A 17,656-nucleotide genomic window follows, 5' to 3' on the forward strand; every position below is an offset into this window, starting at 1 on the left:
AACTTGTCAAAAGTTTATTTAAAAAGGTTGCTTAACTTGTCAAAAGTTGAGCTACAAAACAGGAAAGCCGTTTTTGTGAATACAGAGATGATCAAAGTGAAAGTAAGCAATCAGATATTTCTGTGCAAAATAATAAAGCATATATAGTGTCTATAAAATCCTTAATTTCAGTGTTTTTTGGTTATAAATGAACCGTTTAAGTAATTGTATATAAAGCTTGTTTTTTTATAATTTACAGTAACAAATTATAAGTAATTTCTCGTCTTTTATTTCCTTGCCACGCTAAATCTCAAAATGAAACGATCGCTGAACTTAGCCGTGGCTTCCGAGGCAGAATCTAATTTGTTATTTATTAGCTTTAGTTATCAAAAATGTTTTGTGTAATATCTTTGTGTGCTGTTCTGTACATCTTGGCTTTAAAATGTTACGAGGAATCATTTAATGAATGTTTATATACACGTTGTCTTTCATATTAAGATAAAAACGCGTCCTCAGTTTCGTCTTTGTTCATCACTTGAAAGGCACTTTTGGTCACTTTATCAGAAAGCTGTCTGTGTTGCCTTCAGAAATGCAATAATGGATATTTCAGACAGAAATTTTAAAAAGCTCACTAATGATTGCAGGGTAGCCTATAGTAAGTGAGAGATTTTCTTGCGCAGGAACTGCATTCACGCACGGACATTCAAAGCAAAGCGATTAAGCATAATTTTAAAGGGAGTATCAACTTTTTATAAAATGCGGCAGTTATTTTTTTCCAGCAACTCGGGGCCCTTCCCAGCCCGAGGCCCTGGGCTTAAGCCCAGGTAAGCCCATGCATTAATGCGGCCCTGGGCATGACGGTCATTTATTTGAACGGTATTAAAAAGCAAGTTAAGCCAAAGAAAGTGTAACAAATTCAGCCAGTCTGTGGTGTACCTTGATAAAAGTACACAACTAAAATACTTCATTCATTGCTAGATGTATACCATACATATGCTATATGTATCTTAAACAATCCCACAATACTGTATTTTAGGCCCTTAGCATTTTTCCACATTTGTTTACATTTCCCTGTACTTGACTTTAGATGAAACACATATTTTGTTGCACATTGTTAAATTTAGTTTTTATTCAGGTATTCAAATAAGCTTATATACAAGTTGTCGTAATGTGTACATTTTGTAAACTGAAACTTTCAGGCCTGGGAGTCACAGAAATTCATGTGTTGAATATAAATATTTGCTTGTGATTGCTATAGAAATCATTATGACTTTTCTAAGTCGTGAAAATGAAGTGATTAAAAGGTAAAGAAACCTTGTATTACAACTAGACCAGTCATTCTTTTTATAAGTATGGGTGTAAATCCATACACAAACTGGATCATGTCAACCAAATTTGTGATTACAGAAAATGTATAAATAATGGTGCTATGAAGATGACCTAAAATAAATCAGTTTAATTCTTGTGCACAATCGTGTGGTATAAAACAAACAAAGTGCATTTAAACAAATAAACTGTATGCTTTTTGATTCTTCCATGTATATGCTTCATAACATTTGTTTAATAAAACTCAAACATCCTGCTGAACACGTTTATTTTAATACTTTATTGAACTTAAGACAATTGAAAAATAGTTCATTTTTACAATAATAAAAGTACACTGTTATGAAGCACTTCTATTGTTATACAAACATAATTTATTGAAAACATTTAACTGGACTAAGCCTAAAGATTTTGAACAAATAAGAGTCACATAAATATATACAATAAATACATTAAAATTTAAACACTTCTCACACAGACAATAAAATGTCAAAGTCTGATTACAGCATTATGTCATATTAGCGTGACCCTTAAATAAGGCATGTAGACAGAGGTCCATGAGAAATAAGCCACCCATGAAATCAAGTTATTGGACTGAAATCATTTTGGTTAATCCCTGGAATGTCTGATTACCAAATCTGAAGTGTAAAAACTATATATATATTTTTTTAAATAGTGCCCATTCGACATTTCAAGTGTACTTGAACATCCTGGTTCCAGTGTAGTTACTTGAAACCTGTAGTGCATCTACTGTATATTTATACTTGAAACCTGGTTGTACGCAGATGTCAGACAGATAAATACAGTTTACTCTCTGCTAGCAAAACTCGTCTTGCTGAACATGAGTCTCACCAGAATGCTGGTTTACTGATCAGCATCCATTGGGTGGGACACATTTTAAGCATTGGTTAGCATCACCAATCTGCGAAAGCAGCATCTGTTGTTTAACACACGGTTCTCCAGATGGTGGGTTTTCTTTGGTGTTTCTACATTGTTCTCAGTGGCTGTCATTCAAAATCATCTTCGTATTCATATTCATCCAGGTCCAGGTTACAGTGAGGGTTGGTGATCTCAAACAAAGGCCTCTTCTCATTTCGGAGGTCAAATGCACTTGTGATGTGGTCAACTGGGTCTACATTTTCATAGCTGAAATAAAGCATAAAAATGTGTTACCACAGACATTGATATTAACTGAGCTACAATAGAGAACAAGTGTAACATGTGAATTGGAATTAAAAATTCTCAAAAAAAAAAAAAAAAGACGATGATATGCTTCAATAAAAAGGCACAAAATTTGATAAAAAATTCTCAGAGAACAACATTTCACTGTAAATCTAAACACATGATGGAAAGGTGTCACTCTTATTAATTATTTAGCAATAAACTTAAAATATATTAGTAAAAAGCTATTAAATTCCACTACAATAGACAATTTCTAAGTAAGGGACTACTGCATAATTTAAGTATTACAACATTTGCAGTGGTATTTGTAGATCACTCCCTTCGTAAAGAAAAAAGAGAGTCAAACTTTTTACTGAAAGCCATATACTTTTTTGTTAAAGGAATATTCCATTTTCTTAAAAGAAAAATCCTGATAATTTACTCACCACCATGTCATCCAAAATGTTGAGGTCTTTCTTTGTTCAGCCGAGAAGAAATTATGTTTTTTGAGGAAAACATTGCAGGATTTTTCTCATTTTAGTGGGCTTTAATAGAGCCCAACATTTAATACTTAACTAAACATTTAACATTTTTTTTCAACGGAGTTTTAAGGACTATAAACGATCCCAAATGAGGCATAAGGGTCTTATCTAGCGAAACAATTGTCATTTTTGACAAGAAAAATAAAAAATATGCTCTTTTAAACCACAACTTTAAATGTTGGGCTTTATTAAAGTCCATTAAAATGAGAAAAATCCTGCAATGTTTTCCTCAAAAAACATAATTTCTTCTCGACTGAACAAAGAAAGACATCAACATTTTGGATGACATGATGGTGAGTAAATTATCTGGATTTTTCTTTTAAGAAAATAGAATTTTCCTTTAAGGGATTCGTTTTGGATCTACAGTAAATGCCTAAAACTTATTTTATTCCTTATAAAATTTGAATTTGATCAGGGACCGTCCAGAACACAGGCCACTGAAAAGCATGTGGTCACAGTTAAACAGATTAGGGCTGTAACAATGATTAAATAATCATCCATCACTATTGTTTGACATCATCGCAATGATTTCAGATCACCCCAATGATTGCACATCTCTCTTAAAAACACAAGGGGGAGCTGCAGCGCCTGTTTGAGACGCTGTTCCTTAACTGATAGTGTAACGCGATACAATGCAAATCCATTCAATACAGTGGAAAAAACTGCATTTAAAGAAATGCTGCAAAACTTGGATAAGCAGTATGAACTGCCAGGCAAAACATACATTTCCAAAACAGCAAATTCAAATTTAGGGAAGTGAAGGATGCTAATCTTAACGATCTGTAAGGAAATTATTTTTTGCAGCCAATACAGACATGTGGTCCAGTACTAATATGACCTTAGTAGGATTGGCTACTATTTAAGGCCTGTTCTGGTATAGTCAGTGTATTTTGATTCCACTTTTATTATCAGTAATTTTTTAGACACATTATTGTGTTTATTTCTTATGAAGACTTTTAAGTGTTTAAAATATATATATTTATTAAATAATTACTTTTAAATGTGTGTTATGTGTCACAGGTAAACCCTGCAAAATATTTAATTTAAATAATCACAGCAACGTGTGAAAATTATTTCATGAACTAACAAAAAATTATGAGAATTAAATGTCAAAGCAAGTGTTTTGTGTGATGTTGACAGGTGAACCCATACAGAACAAAAGTGGGAAGAACCTCACCCTACACCTAGTGTGTCTTACCTGTATACTTCAACTCTACTCATCTTGCCCTTAGAAATCTGTGCTGATCCTAAAACCATCATATAATATCTTATCAGGCCTCTAATCACCGATACCACAGCAGCAAATAACAAAACTTGATTATTGGTTCAGGCTGCTGTCTTAAACTAGATCATGGGTCTGCAACATTGTACCTGGAGGGCACCTTTCCTGCCTATTTTAGTTCCAACCCTACTCCAACACACCTGCTTCTAATTTTTAGGTAGCCCTGAACAAATTGATTAGCAGGTTCAGTTGTGTTTGACTGGGGTTGAAATGTAGTGTCTATGACGTCACCCATAGGTTTGTGAAGAACTTTTTTGAAGCCAATAGTAGGCGGAGCCTGCTGTCGCCATCTTGGGTGTGCGTTACCACGCATCACTCGCAGATAACCCAAAAATGGGTAAAGAGGCGGAAAGTGGGTGAAGCTGAGGTGGCTTGTTGCTGAAACCACGCCCACCTAGTGACAGCAATGGCAGATCACCCTTCACTCAAGTGGCCGCCACGCCCTTAATTATGCAGAACTTTAAGGCTTGATATAATTTAAACGGATGAGTTACAAAAAATTCACCCCCCTCATAGTTGTCATGAAGGGCAAAATTAGCTATATAGACCAAAAACACATTTTGTACCAGGCTGTAAACATTATTTTCTATTTTCTTCTATGGGAATTGACTCCCTTTTAGACGCAGTTGATGAACTCCAGTTTAAGTCACTTCCGTATTGGCTTCATCAGAGAGATCGGAAATTGGAACCGGTGCCCTCCAGGAACAGAGTTGGAGACCCAGAGTTGGAGACTAGATATTCACTTTAGGTGGATGGTCACATCAGAAGTTAACGGCTGCATGAAATGTCATGAAGAACTAAAAAAAAAAAAAAAAAGTGTGTGGTCGTACCCATCGTTGTACTGTTCGTTGGCAGTTTCTTCAGCTACCAAGTGATCATATTCCTCTGCAGCGTATCTCTCCCAGTCAGAAATCTCTTGTCCCATTATTTCTGCGTCCTGTCAAATTATACATACAATCTGGTTACAGCATATTGGCAATGAAATTATAAAAAAGAAATATAAGAATGTTATTCTTTACCCTTGCAGCCAGTAAGGGATCCCTTTGTTCATGGTCCAGGTATTTCTCGATATTGAAGAATGTGTCAAAGAATATATGGGCAAGTTTACATCTCTTCAAGTCTCTGAGGGTGATCCTTCCTAAAGACAAATTACAGCACTTTGTAAGATGCTACAGGGGTGTCAAAACCATTTTGCTGAGGGCTGGATCGGAAAATACCTCCCCTTATGAGCGCCAAACTTTAGCATGCTGACATTAACCATACAAACTAAAATACAACTAGGAGGCTGTTTACACTTGGCATTAACATGCGTTTTCGTAGATTGGATCACAAGTGGACGACGTTAATGCCAGGTGTAAACGGTGTTCAAAACGTTTTGAGCTCGTCCACTTTCGAGCACTTTCAAACACATCCAGAGGTGGTCGAAACCACTTTCGATCGGATCGTTTGGAGTTGCGGAACGCACATGTGGTTGAATGCGTTCGAACAGCCACACGCGACCGTCTTCTCTCCGCCCATTTATCTAATCTGAGGTATTAAACACAAGTTTTACGTCTTTTTTGACTTCTGGCGTGAACATACGGTGAACAGCGCTATTTTTAGTCTTTCATTGATAAAACTAAGCGTCTGATCTCTGTAGTTTCGTTTTGAAAGCGTGTAAAAGTTGCGCGATCCTATTTCATCAATTGCGCTGAAAATTCAGAGAAAGCTCTTACATACTCGTGTACAAAACACTGTGCAGCATGTTTACTTGCTAAACAAGCAGTGGACTCCGACATAATATTAGTTTGCGTCCATATAAACTCATAATTACTCCCGATCGGGTTTGAATGACAGCAGAGAGACTCGCCCACCGTCTCACAGACCACCCCCTCAAAGTAATCAGAACAGAAGTGGTCGAAAGTGGACAAGAGAGACAGATTTAAATACCAGGTGTAAACATGAATGTGTCTCTCTCGTCCATTTGTGATCCGATCGATGAAAACACATCTTAATACCAAGTGTAAACAGCCCCTAGGTTACAAACTGCTAATAGGTAAAGAACTGAATTTACCTACTTAAGTCATGAACACTGGAATAAATAAAACTTGACTTAAATTTTTTTTTAAATTTTTAACACTAATGACTACATTCAATTAGCAAAGGAAATAAAGAAAATGCAAACCTGCATATTTTTCAACTTTGAGCAACTGTAATTTCTATCATTGCAAAATCAACATTTAAATCATATTGGGGTGTTTTTTGGACAGGGCTTATCATAGTCCAGGGCTCAACATAAAGGACTGCCCAGGGCAAGCGTGAGACATTCGGGCCAGTAAAAGGTATTGTCACTTGCCCAATCGGGCCAGTGCTTCACCCTCAGTGTGCCTATATCTTTCTCTATTTCTGTTTTAGTACATGATAGAAAGTGTAAGGCTAGATCAAATCGTGTGGCAAATCAATCTAATCTGCTGCCTGTGACTTGTCAAACTAAGATCTCTGTTAGGGAAAAAAATTGTACTATTAAGTTAGCACTTTTAAATATCTGTTCACTTAAAAACAAATCACTTCTAGTCAGCGACTTAATAGCCACAAACAACCTGGATTTTATGTTTCTAAATGAAACATGGCTAGAAGAAAGCTACAGTGCAACAGTCCTTAATGAAACAGCCCCTCCTAACTTTACCTATTTGAGTTTTTGCAGAGCTGCTAGGAGGGGTGGAGGTCTTGCTGCTCTTTTTAAAGATGTCTATCAATGTAAGCAAGTGTCATTTGGGAATTACCCGTCTTTTGAACATCTAGGTATTGTGTTGAAAGGTACCCCACGCATTCTACTGATCATTATTTACAGGCCCCCAAAATACTCTCCAGCATTTGTTGAGGACTTTACAGAACTGTTATCAACTATTTCCTCAGAGTTTGACTGTTTTGCTATTGCTGGAGATTTTAACATTCACATAGATAAGCCAGAAAGCATTATGACAAAAGATGTCACAGCTGTTTTAAATACTTTTGATCTGACTCAACATGTACATGGACCCACACACAATCGTGGACACACTCTAGATTTAATTATCAGTAAGGGTGTAAACATTTCATCAGTTGTTATTAAGGATGTAGCACTGTCTGATCATTTCTGTATTTTCTTTGATATATTAATCTCTCCTACTATTGAAACTAGATCTGTGTCTGTCAAAAAGAGATCCTTAAATGAGAACACCAGTGTGCTATTTATGAAGGCTATATCTTTAACACCAAGCATATCTGCAGACTCTGTTGATTTTCTCCTTGATTCCTTTAATTCGAAAGTTAAGAGTGTAATCGATGATATTGCTCCTGTAAAAGTCAGGAAGAAGAATGGCAGGCAAAAATCACCTTGGAGAAACTCAACAGAGGTGCAGAATATGAAGAGACAATGCAGAAAAGCTGAGCGCATGTGGCGGAAGACAAAACTTGTAGTCCATTATAATATCTATAAAGACAGCCTTCGTGCTTTCAGTGTGGAACTAGGCAAAGCTAGACAGACTTTCTTTTCAAATATTATAAACAAAAACATAAATAACACACGCACTCTTTTTGCTACTATAGAGAGACTAACAACCCCCCCAAGTCACTTTCCAAGTGAAATGCTCTCAGACAGCAAATGTAGTGAATTTGCTAACTTCTTCTCTGAGAAAATCAATAATATCAGAAAGGTGATCAGCACATCCTTGAGCTGCGCCGGGGTCAGACAAATCAGACCACAACATCAGAAAGTAGTTACGATGTCTGATTTCGAAGCAGTTGATGGTAAAATTTTGGAAGAAACAGTACAGCATCTTAAAACATCAACCTGTGCCCTTGACACACTCCCAACATCTTTTTTCAAAAGTGTCTTTAACTGTTTAGAAGCAGATCTCCTAAAAGTGGTAAATTCATCACTTCACTCTGGGACTTTTCCAAAGTCCCTTAAAACTGCAGTTGTTAAGCCCCTCCTGAAAAAGAGCAACCTAGATAACACTGTATTGAGCAACTACAGACCAATCTCAAATCTTCCTTTCATAGGCAAGATCATTGAAAAAGTTGTTTTCAATCAGCTGAACAAATTCTTAATTTCTAATGGTTACTTTGACATTTTTCAATCTGGTTTCAGACCACACCACAGTACAGAGACAGCGCTCATAAAGATAATAAATGATATTCGCCTCAACACAGACACAGGCAAACTATCAGTGCTGGTGCTACTCGACCTCAGTGCTGCTTTTGACACTGTCGATCACAACATACTTCTTGACAGGCTGGAAAACTGGGTCGGACTTTCTGGGGTGGTCCTGAAATGGTTCAAGTCATACTTAGAAGGGAGAGGTTATTATGTAAGTATAGGTGGCCATAAATCTGAGTGGACATCCATGACATGCGGAGTCCCGCAAGGCTCAATTCTTGCGCCACTCCTGTTCAACCTGTATATGCTCCCACTAAGCCAAATAATGAGAGAGAACAAAATTGCCTATCACAGTTATGCAGACGACACCCAGATCTACTTAGCTCTATCCCCTAACGACTATAGCCCCATTGACTCCCTGTGCAAATGCATTGATGAAGTTAACAGTTGGATGTGCCAAAACTTTCTTCAGTTAAACAAAGAGAAAACTGAAGTCATTGCGTTTGGAAACAAAGATGAAGTTCTCAAGGTGAATGCATACCTTGACGCTAGGGGTCAAACAACTAAAAATCAAGTCAGGAATCTTGGTGTGATTCTGGAGTCTGACCTTAGTTTCAGCAGTCATGTCAAAGCAATAACTAAATCAGCATACTATCATCTCAAAAATATCGCAAGAATTAGATGCTTTGTTTCCAGACAAGACTTAGAGAAAATTGTGCATGCTTTCATCACCAGCAGGGTGGATTATTGTAATGGCCTCCTCACTGGCCTTCCCAAAAAGACCATTAGACAGCTCCAGCTCATTCAGAACGCTGCTGCCAGGATTCTGAGCAGAACCAGAAAATATGAACACATCACACCAGTCCTCAGGTCGCTACACTGGCTACCAGTTACATTTAGGATTGATTTTAAAGTATTATTAATGGTATATAAATCACTCATTGGACTAGGACCTCAATACATTGCTGATATGCTCATTGAATACAAACCTATCAGATCACTCAGATCATTAGGATCACATCAGCTAGAAATACCAAGGGTTCACTCAAAGCAAGGAGAGTCAGCTTTTAGCTATTATGCCAGTCGCAGCTGGAACCAGCTTCCAGAAGAGATCAGATGTGCTCCAACAGTAGCCACATTCAAATCCAGACTCAAAACACATCTGTTTAGCTATGCATTTACTGAATGAGCACTATGCTGCGTCCGAACTGATTGCACTATATTATATATGCACTATTTTAATTACTTTCTATTTCTCTTGTTTTTATTCTTATTTTTAACTGTTTTATACTTTTATTCCTGTTTTATTCTTTTTCACACATTTAAACAGTTTTTATTAAAATCACATTTATTTTCTTTTAATTGATATTTCAATTTCATGTATCTTTGATTTTTGTTTTCTCATTTCTATGTAAAGCACTTTGAATGACCTTTGTGTATGAAATGTGCTATACAAATAAACTTTGCCTTGCCTTGCCTTGCCTCAGTCACTAAAATATATTTTTATTAATGTATCTTGGAAACAGACAAAGAAACTATGCAATATTTTGCACAGTTTGCTGTCAGTTTACAAGGTAAAGCAGAAAAGTTGGGAGCCTTTTTTTCGTTGGAACGTGTCTGTTGTATATTTCTACAATTAATTATTTTTGAAGAATTTTTTTAAAAATATGTGACACTGAATTTTTTTTATTGGGGCCAGTAAAAATGTTGGCAGGGCAAGTGAAAACCTGAACCACTGGCCCAGTCACTATAAAAATATATTTCCGTTGAGCCCTGTAGTCCCAGACAAGAACGCATGTTTGAGCATCCTTAATTTAAAAAGCATCTTGTACTGACATATCTTAACATATATCAGTGCCATTGTTTTGTCTCAAGATCCTCAACAGTAATGTCTTTAATATGTTAAAATCTGTCCTAATACAATTAAAGCCTAGTCCTGGGTTTATCTAAACCCTGTCCGGGAAACTGCCCCATCAAGTTGTTTCAGTTAAAACAATACCTGGAATTTCTGGCTTAACCAGATCGAACATTTGGCACAGGCAGTCCTCAAATGGCAGTGGCTCAATAGCCATAGTCTCAAGCTTCTGACACTGTTCATGATAGAAGTACTGGAGCTCGTACATGGACAGCACCCCGTCCCCATCCAGATCCATACAGCGAAACCAGTACTCTATACTATACGGGACACAAGCCACATCAGAACCACATCCTATTAACTACAGCATAAGCATGCGATAAACACACTGATGGTGCGTTTTAATTGTATAGTACCCCACGGTTTGGGTCAGGTGGGGTCAGCTCGGCTCACTTTGGCTTAGTTAGCTTTTCCATCGAGTTTAGCAACACTTTAGTGGGAGGGATTATAGGCGTGTCGTTATATTTGCGCTGCCGACTGCTGTGACATCATACAAGGGAGAGCGTTGTTGTACATTCCCATACATTTATTTATTTCTCAGTCTGCCACAAAATTAAAATTGGCCAACACAAATACATGTTTACACATCGCGTTAATCACTACCTCTGTCTCACATGACCGTTTCTGTACAAACACCCGTGGCGTTAGTCGACGCGCTCCGCTGAACCTCATTTAAGTTGCATTTAAGCATATGTGCGGACGTGCGCGTTGCGAATGTGCCGCCACAAACTGCAAGTCTGGAAAAAAACTGTTATGGTGTTCCTGATTCACAACCTGTGGATGTTTTTCATCGCTAAAAGAGTTTGTGAACTTACAGTAAAGCACAGATGACAACAGGTTTGCTTGAGAGCATGAAGGTAAAGCTAATCTTTTACATTATAGCGATAACGCTGGTAGTGACGATTCTCTCAATTAGTGATCTACAGTGTTTTCGCATCACGTTTTGGTATCAACTCGGGTCGCTTGGAACCCCAACCGACGTGGTACTAAAAAAAAAAGTATCAGGTACTGCACCCAGTGAAAAGCCCCCAAAAGTAAGCTGATCCGACCCAAACCAAACCGTGGTTTGTTTTTATGCTTAATGGAAAAGCGCCATTAAGCATAAAAGCAAAAGCAGTACAAATGCAGATTATAAAAGGTATTTTGTTGGTAAAGCATCATTTACCTAGTCTCAGTTTTTTTGTCCTCCTCAGATATAAGGAACCACACAAAGTCAGCGTAGCTCATTCTGCCCTCTTTATGAACCATCCTGCCCCTGAGCATCAGAATAAAATTACTCACAGCTCTCACAAAACATTACAAACAACCAGTTCCATGACACCAAGACCAGAGCAATGAAATACAGTACCTGGTTACAGCTCCTGAAAATATCCTCTCAATCATTCTGTGGGATATGGCTGTCAAAAAAGCAGAAAAAAACTCACAACAAACTACATTCATAACAAATGCTCAAAGATGGAAAAAGCAGCTGTCAAAAGGATGTAAATCATGGAAATTGAAATAGCAAGACAGCAAGTTAATGTTCCCATTTTATCATTATAAAAAGACACCGTGATTATTGAACAGCCGGAGAGAAGATAAAACTATAACGGTGCCAGACATGCCGTCATGCTGGAGGAAATTGATATTAAAACTTCACTCAATTCACTCAAGTCATACTTCACCAAACAGAAACATGTGCTATCAAGTGTTGCTGGAGGAGAGTCATATTTAAGTTCACTCCCAGCTATGAGCAGCATATCTTTAAACACTATTTAAAGAGTTCAAATGCAAAACCCTCTAAGTGCATCTGACACGTTTTCTTGTAAATAAGCATTTTTAATCAGGCTCTTATGTTTATATTTAGTAATTTCACTCTAAATGGCAGGTTATTAGTAAGTAATAACTCAAAATTTAATGTCTTTTGCTGCAAAACATGAAGGGCCCTACGGAACTTTTGCTAATTTAACAACATGGTCTAAAAGGTTGTTCCTATTCTCGTAATGAGTAATGGGTGTGTTTTGGGCGTAACGTGCAATAAACCAGTGAGAGTCTCAGCTCTCACCCCCGTTGAAAGCCAGTTGCGCTGGCACCATGCCGATTCCTTATTTGTATTGCAGAATTTAAAAAACTAAAAAAAAAAAAAGTGGAGGAAGAAGACCACCAGTTTAAGATTGATATAAAAAATGTGTTGTTTTCATTTGTATTATAATTGCTATTTTTTTGGTATTAAAACCCTTAAAAATCTTTTTTTTTAGTCATGGAAGTAAAATTAGCAGGCTTTATTTGTAACAAACAGAAGATGAAGAATTTACAAACGTGTGAAGAGCCGAAACGTTTCAGCATTCGGACAGCACCGTAAGTGCTTTGAAAATATCCACACAAAGTCATCATACAATAAATCCATGGGGTAGCATAAAAAAACATTTCAAAATAGATGCAATATTTGCATTTGTTTAAAGCAATAATTACTTACCAGGCTACAGGTGAAACAGCTCTTTACACCTTTTAACATCTCGTAACAGTCCTCAATTATTTTTCAAGAGACTTAATAATCTTTTACATTTTAATTCTTAGATTTTTCATATTTTAAAACGTTTATGTGCTGCTGCGCATCCATGTGTGTGATAAGAAACGCACGTTGTTGTCCCGTTTATAGGCGCATATTACTAACGCGCGCATATTACTAACGCGCGCATTAAAAAACAAAAACAATATTGCGCCATTGACTTAAGACCAGGTTTTTGTTGGTCAATGGCGTAGTCTATTTTAGTTGCCTAAAAATAGAAACGTGCCAAAAATGCGCCTGAACACATTTCGTTCTCAAACCAAAACACAAATGGGCGCAAATGCATTTGCCATTTAAACAACGTGCCGCTAAAGTAAAAATGGTAATTGCACCGGATTGAAACTAGCAAAACACACCTGCGTTGCGCTGCTTTGCGCCAGGTATATGATAGGGCTCTATGAGTGCATGAAAGCTTTTTTGGCAAAAAATCCACTGCTTTGGACAACAATTGGAAAAACTATTTTCCAATTTAAACAATTGGGAAAAAGATGCAACTAGAAACAGCAAATGATGAAAGTCTGAATTCAAAATGTAAAACTGCAGAAACTGGACCACAAATGTGATGCAAGTGGCTGTCACAATGGTGTTGTATTCAGATCCAAGTACTTAAAAGGGACACATGTTTTAATGTGGATTCACGGCGTTTCCCTATCCCACCCCATCTCTTTCCAGTCACTATTCACTGTCCTTTCTAAATAAAGGTAAAAACCTACATTGGAGATAAAGTATTTGTTTAACGTATAATAAAACATTCGGTCAGTATAATCGCATTTTTAACAGAAGTGTCGTTTTGTGGCTTTTGCATCTGAGCTCTCCATTTGTTTTATAATGAATGTTGATTTGCATTTTATATAACAACCAATTTATCCATTGCATTTTTTATCATCTAAATTAAATCCATATGTCATCCCTATTCATACCTTGATCATTATGTCGGGACAGGTCTCTCTGGTCTATGTACAAGTCGTGGTCTGTGTCCAATTCCCAGAACTTACAGTAGATGACGTAGAAATGTTCATAAGAGAAAAACTCTGTCAGCTGGTTAATCTCTTCCTCCTCTTCCAGCAGTGCCACATTCTGTTGGGAATTTTCATATTAAATACCAGAAATAGAGTAGATGGCTGGACATATAGGTGAAGTTTAAAAAAACTTTACCTGCAGAAAACTACTTCTCCTTAGTTCTGAACATGTTATTTTTCCTGTCCATGAGCGGTTTATATTATAAAATATTCTTTGGACAACCTGTCGGCACAAATAATAATTTAGTGGCTCTTATAAGCAACTGAACAACACTATGTAGAGCTGCTAATAATTTGTAAACAATGCAAAATAAATTAATAGTTCATTTTCTGATACTAAATTACTTGGGGTGTCACGATTCTCCAAATCCTCGATTCGATTACATTTTCGATTCTGATGTCACGATTCAATTCGATTTTCGATTTTTAAATGATTTTTTTAAGACAAAAAATTATATGCCTTTATTATTATTAGTATTATTATTATAGTTTTACATTAACATGCACATTGCATGCTTCTCCTCGCATAGGGGTTTGTGGTCTTTACTTTACGCGAGAGAGCTTGTAAAGAGAGAATTCCTTCTTGCACGCAGATAGACTAATGCGGACTCCTTGGACTCCTATTATCTGAACTAAAACCGGTGCGTCATAAGCAGCTGCGCTTCTCTCTGTCTCACGTGCATGCGCATCTCGCATCTGTCCAAAGTCTAAACATAAACTAAAGTAATAATCCTTTCGTATTTGTTCAGTTTTATGCGTTTCATGCGAGCTGCATGAGGCAAACTATACCTTTTGTGTAAAATATAATCCGCTGCATCTTGGCGGCTCTCTCGTGCACGTGCAGAGAGCTGCGCTCTGTCCGAAACAGATCACTATTAGTAATCCTGTTTATGATATGCATTTCAAGGAGTTGTAGCAATACATCCCTCGTGTTTAAAATATAAATCGCGTTCCGCTGGATGGGTGTTTTTAAAGGCACTTCTGAGAGTTTATTTTCCCTCGCTTGGAAAGCCGACCGGACGTGACATGGGGGTGTGGCAGAATCGACGATCCAATTTTTTAATTCGAAGTTCGAGGTTGTGACTTAATTTCGATTGATTTCGATTTAAAATCGAAATCGTGACACCCTTATAAATTACTAGAAAGTGGTCTTGGTTTTGGATAAAAGCATCTGCTAAATGCTTAAAATGTATATGTCCTTACTGTGGTAATATAGCGAGAATGAAAGTCTGAGGCCTCCTTTAAAAATGCCAGACCTGTGTGTGAATCCACCACATCCTTAAGAAAAAAAAATACATAAAAATGATTCACACACCAATGTAAAACAGTCATATTATAACAGACACGGCTTACAGAAGAAAAAGTTCAATCCATTCAGGGCCTCTGTATTAGATTACAGAGAAAAGGCGAATCATTTCAATCTGTCCACTTGCACGGGGTAATGCTTTACAACAAAATGTGTGGAAATGTTAAAAGTATTAAACTTCTAAGAACAAAGGGCCAATTTTAATGCCAAGCACAGTTTATAGCCTTTTCTCAGTTTCATCCAGTGTCACTCCCTGCATACATATGGCCTACTCAATATTTCCATAAGTGTATTTTTCAGCTCACATGCACCGTGCTTTCTTTCATGTTCATAGTCGAATATGTGTGTGCTTGCGCAGAAGGCGTTAAAATTACGCTGACTTATTTAAAGCGAGGTGCGGGATCCTTGACCTATTCCCATGTGAAATTCAACAATAGAAAAACACATAAATCACTGCTGTAAAGGAGCGGGTGAGGACAAGCCAATCTACTCCATAGCAATACTTTTTTCATTCATCAAAACGGTCAAAGCAATTGCTAAAGCCACACAATACAAATTAAAGTGCGGATGCCAGAACGCATCTCCTCTACTGTGCAACTGCTTGCATGGGCGGCCTGGCCAATCCTGCCAGTGTGAATATAAATGACCGGCTTGCCAAATCACAGTTTACTTAAGAGGACGCAAAGAATATGACTGCACTTCTGTGCACAATCATAACACTTATTTTCTGGAAATTCGCATGAAGAGTGCAAATGTACTCCGAAATCATTATTGCTCCAGTGGTTTGTGTTTATACCTGGGTGGGTGTTTGTGTTGCGTTCGCAGTGGTGGGTCTCTGTTACAGCTAGCCCTACCTGCATGAATGGAATAAAGTCCTCTTGTTCCAAATAATTGCAGCCAGGTTTGGCCAGAAGGTGAAGAAATTTGGATGCGTCATCATGACAGGTCTGAAGCATTCTGTGGGGAGGTAGCAGATGGTTTAAGCTCTCTTTCACCCTTTTAAAAAACAATATGGTCTATAAATCCACTTAAAATATGCAGCATTGGATCAATCGTGTGTAAAAATGAGGATTCGCAATTTACAGCCAATTATGACCTGCAGTCAAGGTGGAATGATGATTTCAAACAACTAGAATATCCAAGAGAGTCACTCGCAGATCACAGTGCTCTGCATGGGCAACTAAAATATCAAGCAGTTTTCTGGGACAACATAATCATACAACCCCAAAATTGCTAAGAGAGCTCCCTGCACGTCAGCTCTTCATAAAAAAACCTCCCAAGTGCCCCCTTGTTAAAATGCACTGCGTGTAGCCATCGACCAGTGCAGACGTTAATGCGAGAGATCGCAGTGAAGAGAACCATTGTCTTACTTTCTCCACATTGCCACAAACTTGTGAACGGACACATATCCCCTCCTGTCTCCTCCGGCAGAGTGGAACAATGGAGCTTTCCAATAAAGTGGGCACTCGCAGGCCTGCAATGACAGAGACAACATTCGAATTGTCTGATTAACAACACTAACTTTCTTATTTTAATAAAACCTAACATTAATTGTGCATTATAAAAGAATAACACTTGGCTAACTTATAAGATTTTTTGTGCTCCGACAAGACCTATACTTCAGTTTGTATGGAAATAATGTTTCCTTGCTTTTATATAAGGAAAAAACCTTAATGGGGTTTCTGCTCACTAACATTTTTTGAACAATTTTGAACACTAACTAATTGTTGATGTTTTTGAACACTGGTGTCAAGAAATCCAAGTACTTTAACACTATGACCATTCTCTCTTAGTAAAACAAAAGAGCAATTCAGCATGATGAAGGGTTCTGTTAAGGGTTTAGATATTCTTACTACATCTTTTACATGGGGCTAAATTAGCAAACGATTATGTTTATAAATCATTCTGTATACCACGGTTTACCTAGACAGGTTCTTTTCATGATAAGTAATTCAACATATAAACAGAGGTAATAGTTTCCCATTGGCGACTGGAAAAGTAAAACCCTCAAACTTGTAAACATTAAAGCTATGAGCTAACTACACAAATTAACAATTTGCTAGGTGGCGGGTTTGCTAGAAAGGTGGCACGTTACAGACCAAACTTACCTTGGCGACTAGACCCATGTCTTTAATAGTGACCCTTTCATCTGGGAATTGGGAAAATGTTTTTTCTATCTTGGAAATGAGATTGTCAATGTTGATATTGGCCGAGGGCTGTCCTTGAGGAAAGTAGAACTTTGGAATGCTTTCACTTAAGGCTGGTGTCACGGGCTCCTCTTTCTTAGCCTGTGCCTGCTAAAAACATACAGAAATAACAACAGTTAGACATGAGACTCACACTATGCACATTTGCCAGCACTGTGTGAGAGCCATGGTTGCTCTGAAAATTGCATCTCAATCAGCATTTCATGGTTATGACTTTGTTAGGACATATGGCCCATGATGCTTAATTGAAACTA

At 37.4% G+C, this 17,656-nt stretch overlaps 2 protein-coding genes across 6 annotated transcripts in view; one reads left to right on the forward strand and one right to left on the reverse strand.

Annotated features, from left to right (window-relative positions):
- Positions 1 to 1,299, forward strand: part of LOC129452147 (cohesin subunit SA-2) — a 34,045-nt gene extending 32,746 nt beyond the window's left edge. Inside the window, exon 33 of the mRNA XM_073855286.1 lies at positions 27 to 1,299. The gene's annotated coding sequence lies outside the window, so the exon portion shown is untranslated. The remainder of the gene's footprint in view (positions 1 to 26) is intronic.
- A 267-nt stretch (positions 1,300 to 1,566) lies between these two features.
- The window catches only part of ppp2r3b (protein phosphatase 2, regulatory subunit B'', beta), a 29,767-nt gene continuing 13,677 nt past the window's right edge, over positions 1,567 to 17,656 (reverse strand). For 3 of the 5 annotated variants that reach the window (XM_055215670.2, XM_055215672.2, XM_055215674.2), the window contains 12 exons: positions 17,304 to 17,492; positions 16,566 to 16,669; positions 16,050 to 16,152; positions 15,093 to 15,167; positions 14,026 to 14,112; positions 13,791 to 13,947; positions 11,671 to 11,719; positions 11,488 to 11,577; positions 10,407 to 10,582; positions 5,307 to 5,425; positions 5,118 to 5,224; positions 1,567 to 2,448 (listed from right to left, as the gene is read on the reverse strand). In XM_055215670.2, the coding sequence (XP_055071645.1) occupies positions 2,310 to 2,448; positions 5,118 to 5,224; positions 5,307 to 5,425; positions 10,407 to 10,582; positions 11,488 to 11,577; positions 11,671 to 11,719; positions 13,791 to 13,947; positions 14,026 to 14,112; positions 15,093 to 15,167; positions 16,050 to 16,152; positions 16,566 to 16,669; positions 17,304 to 17,492 (1,395 nt within the window). In that variant the 3' untranslated portion in view covers positions 1,567 to 2,309. Of the gene's footprint in view, positions 2,449 to 4,203; positions 4,253 to 5,117; positions 5,225 to 5,306; positions 5,426 to 10,406; positions 10,583 to 11,487; positions 11,578 to 11,670; positions 11,720 to 13,790; positions 13,948 to 14,025; positions 14,113 to 15,092; positions 15,168 to 16,049; positions 16,153 to 16,565; positions 16,670 to 17,303; positions 17,493 to 17,656 lie in introns of all 5 variants that reach the window. The other 2 variants (XM_055215673.2, XM_055215671.2) reach the window with 2 other exon arrangements.

Source organism: Misgurnus anguillicaudatus, chromosome 17, assembly GCF_027580225.2.
Source record: "Misgurnus anguillicaudatus chromosome 17, ASM2758022v2, whole genome shotgun sequence".
NCBI classification, from domain to species: Eukaryota; Metazoa; Chordata; class Actinopteri; order Cypriniformes; family Cobitidae; genus Misgurnus; species Misgurnus anguillicaudatus.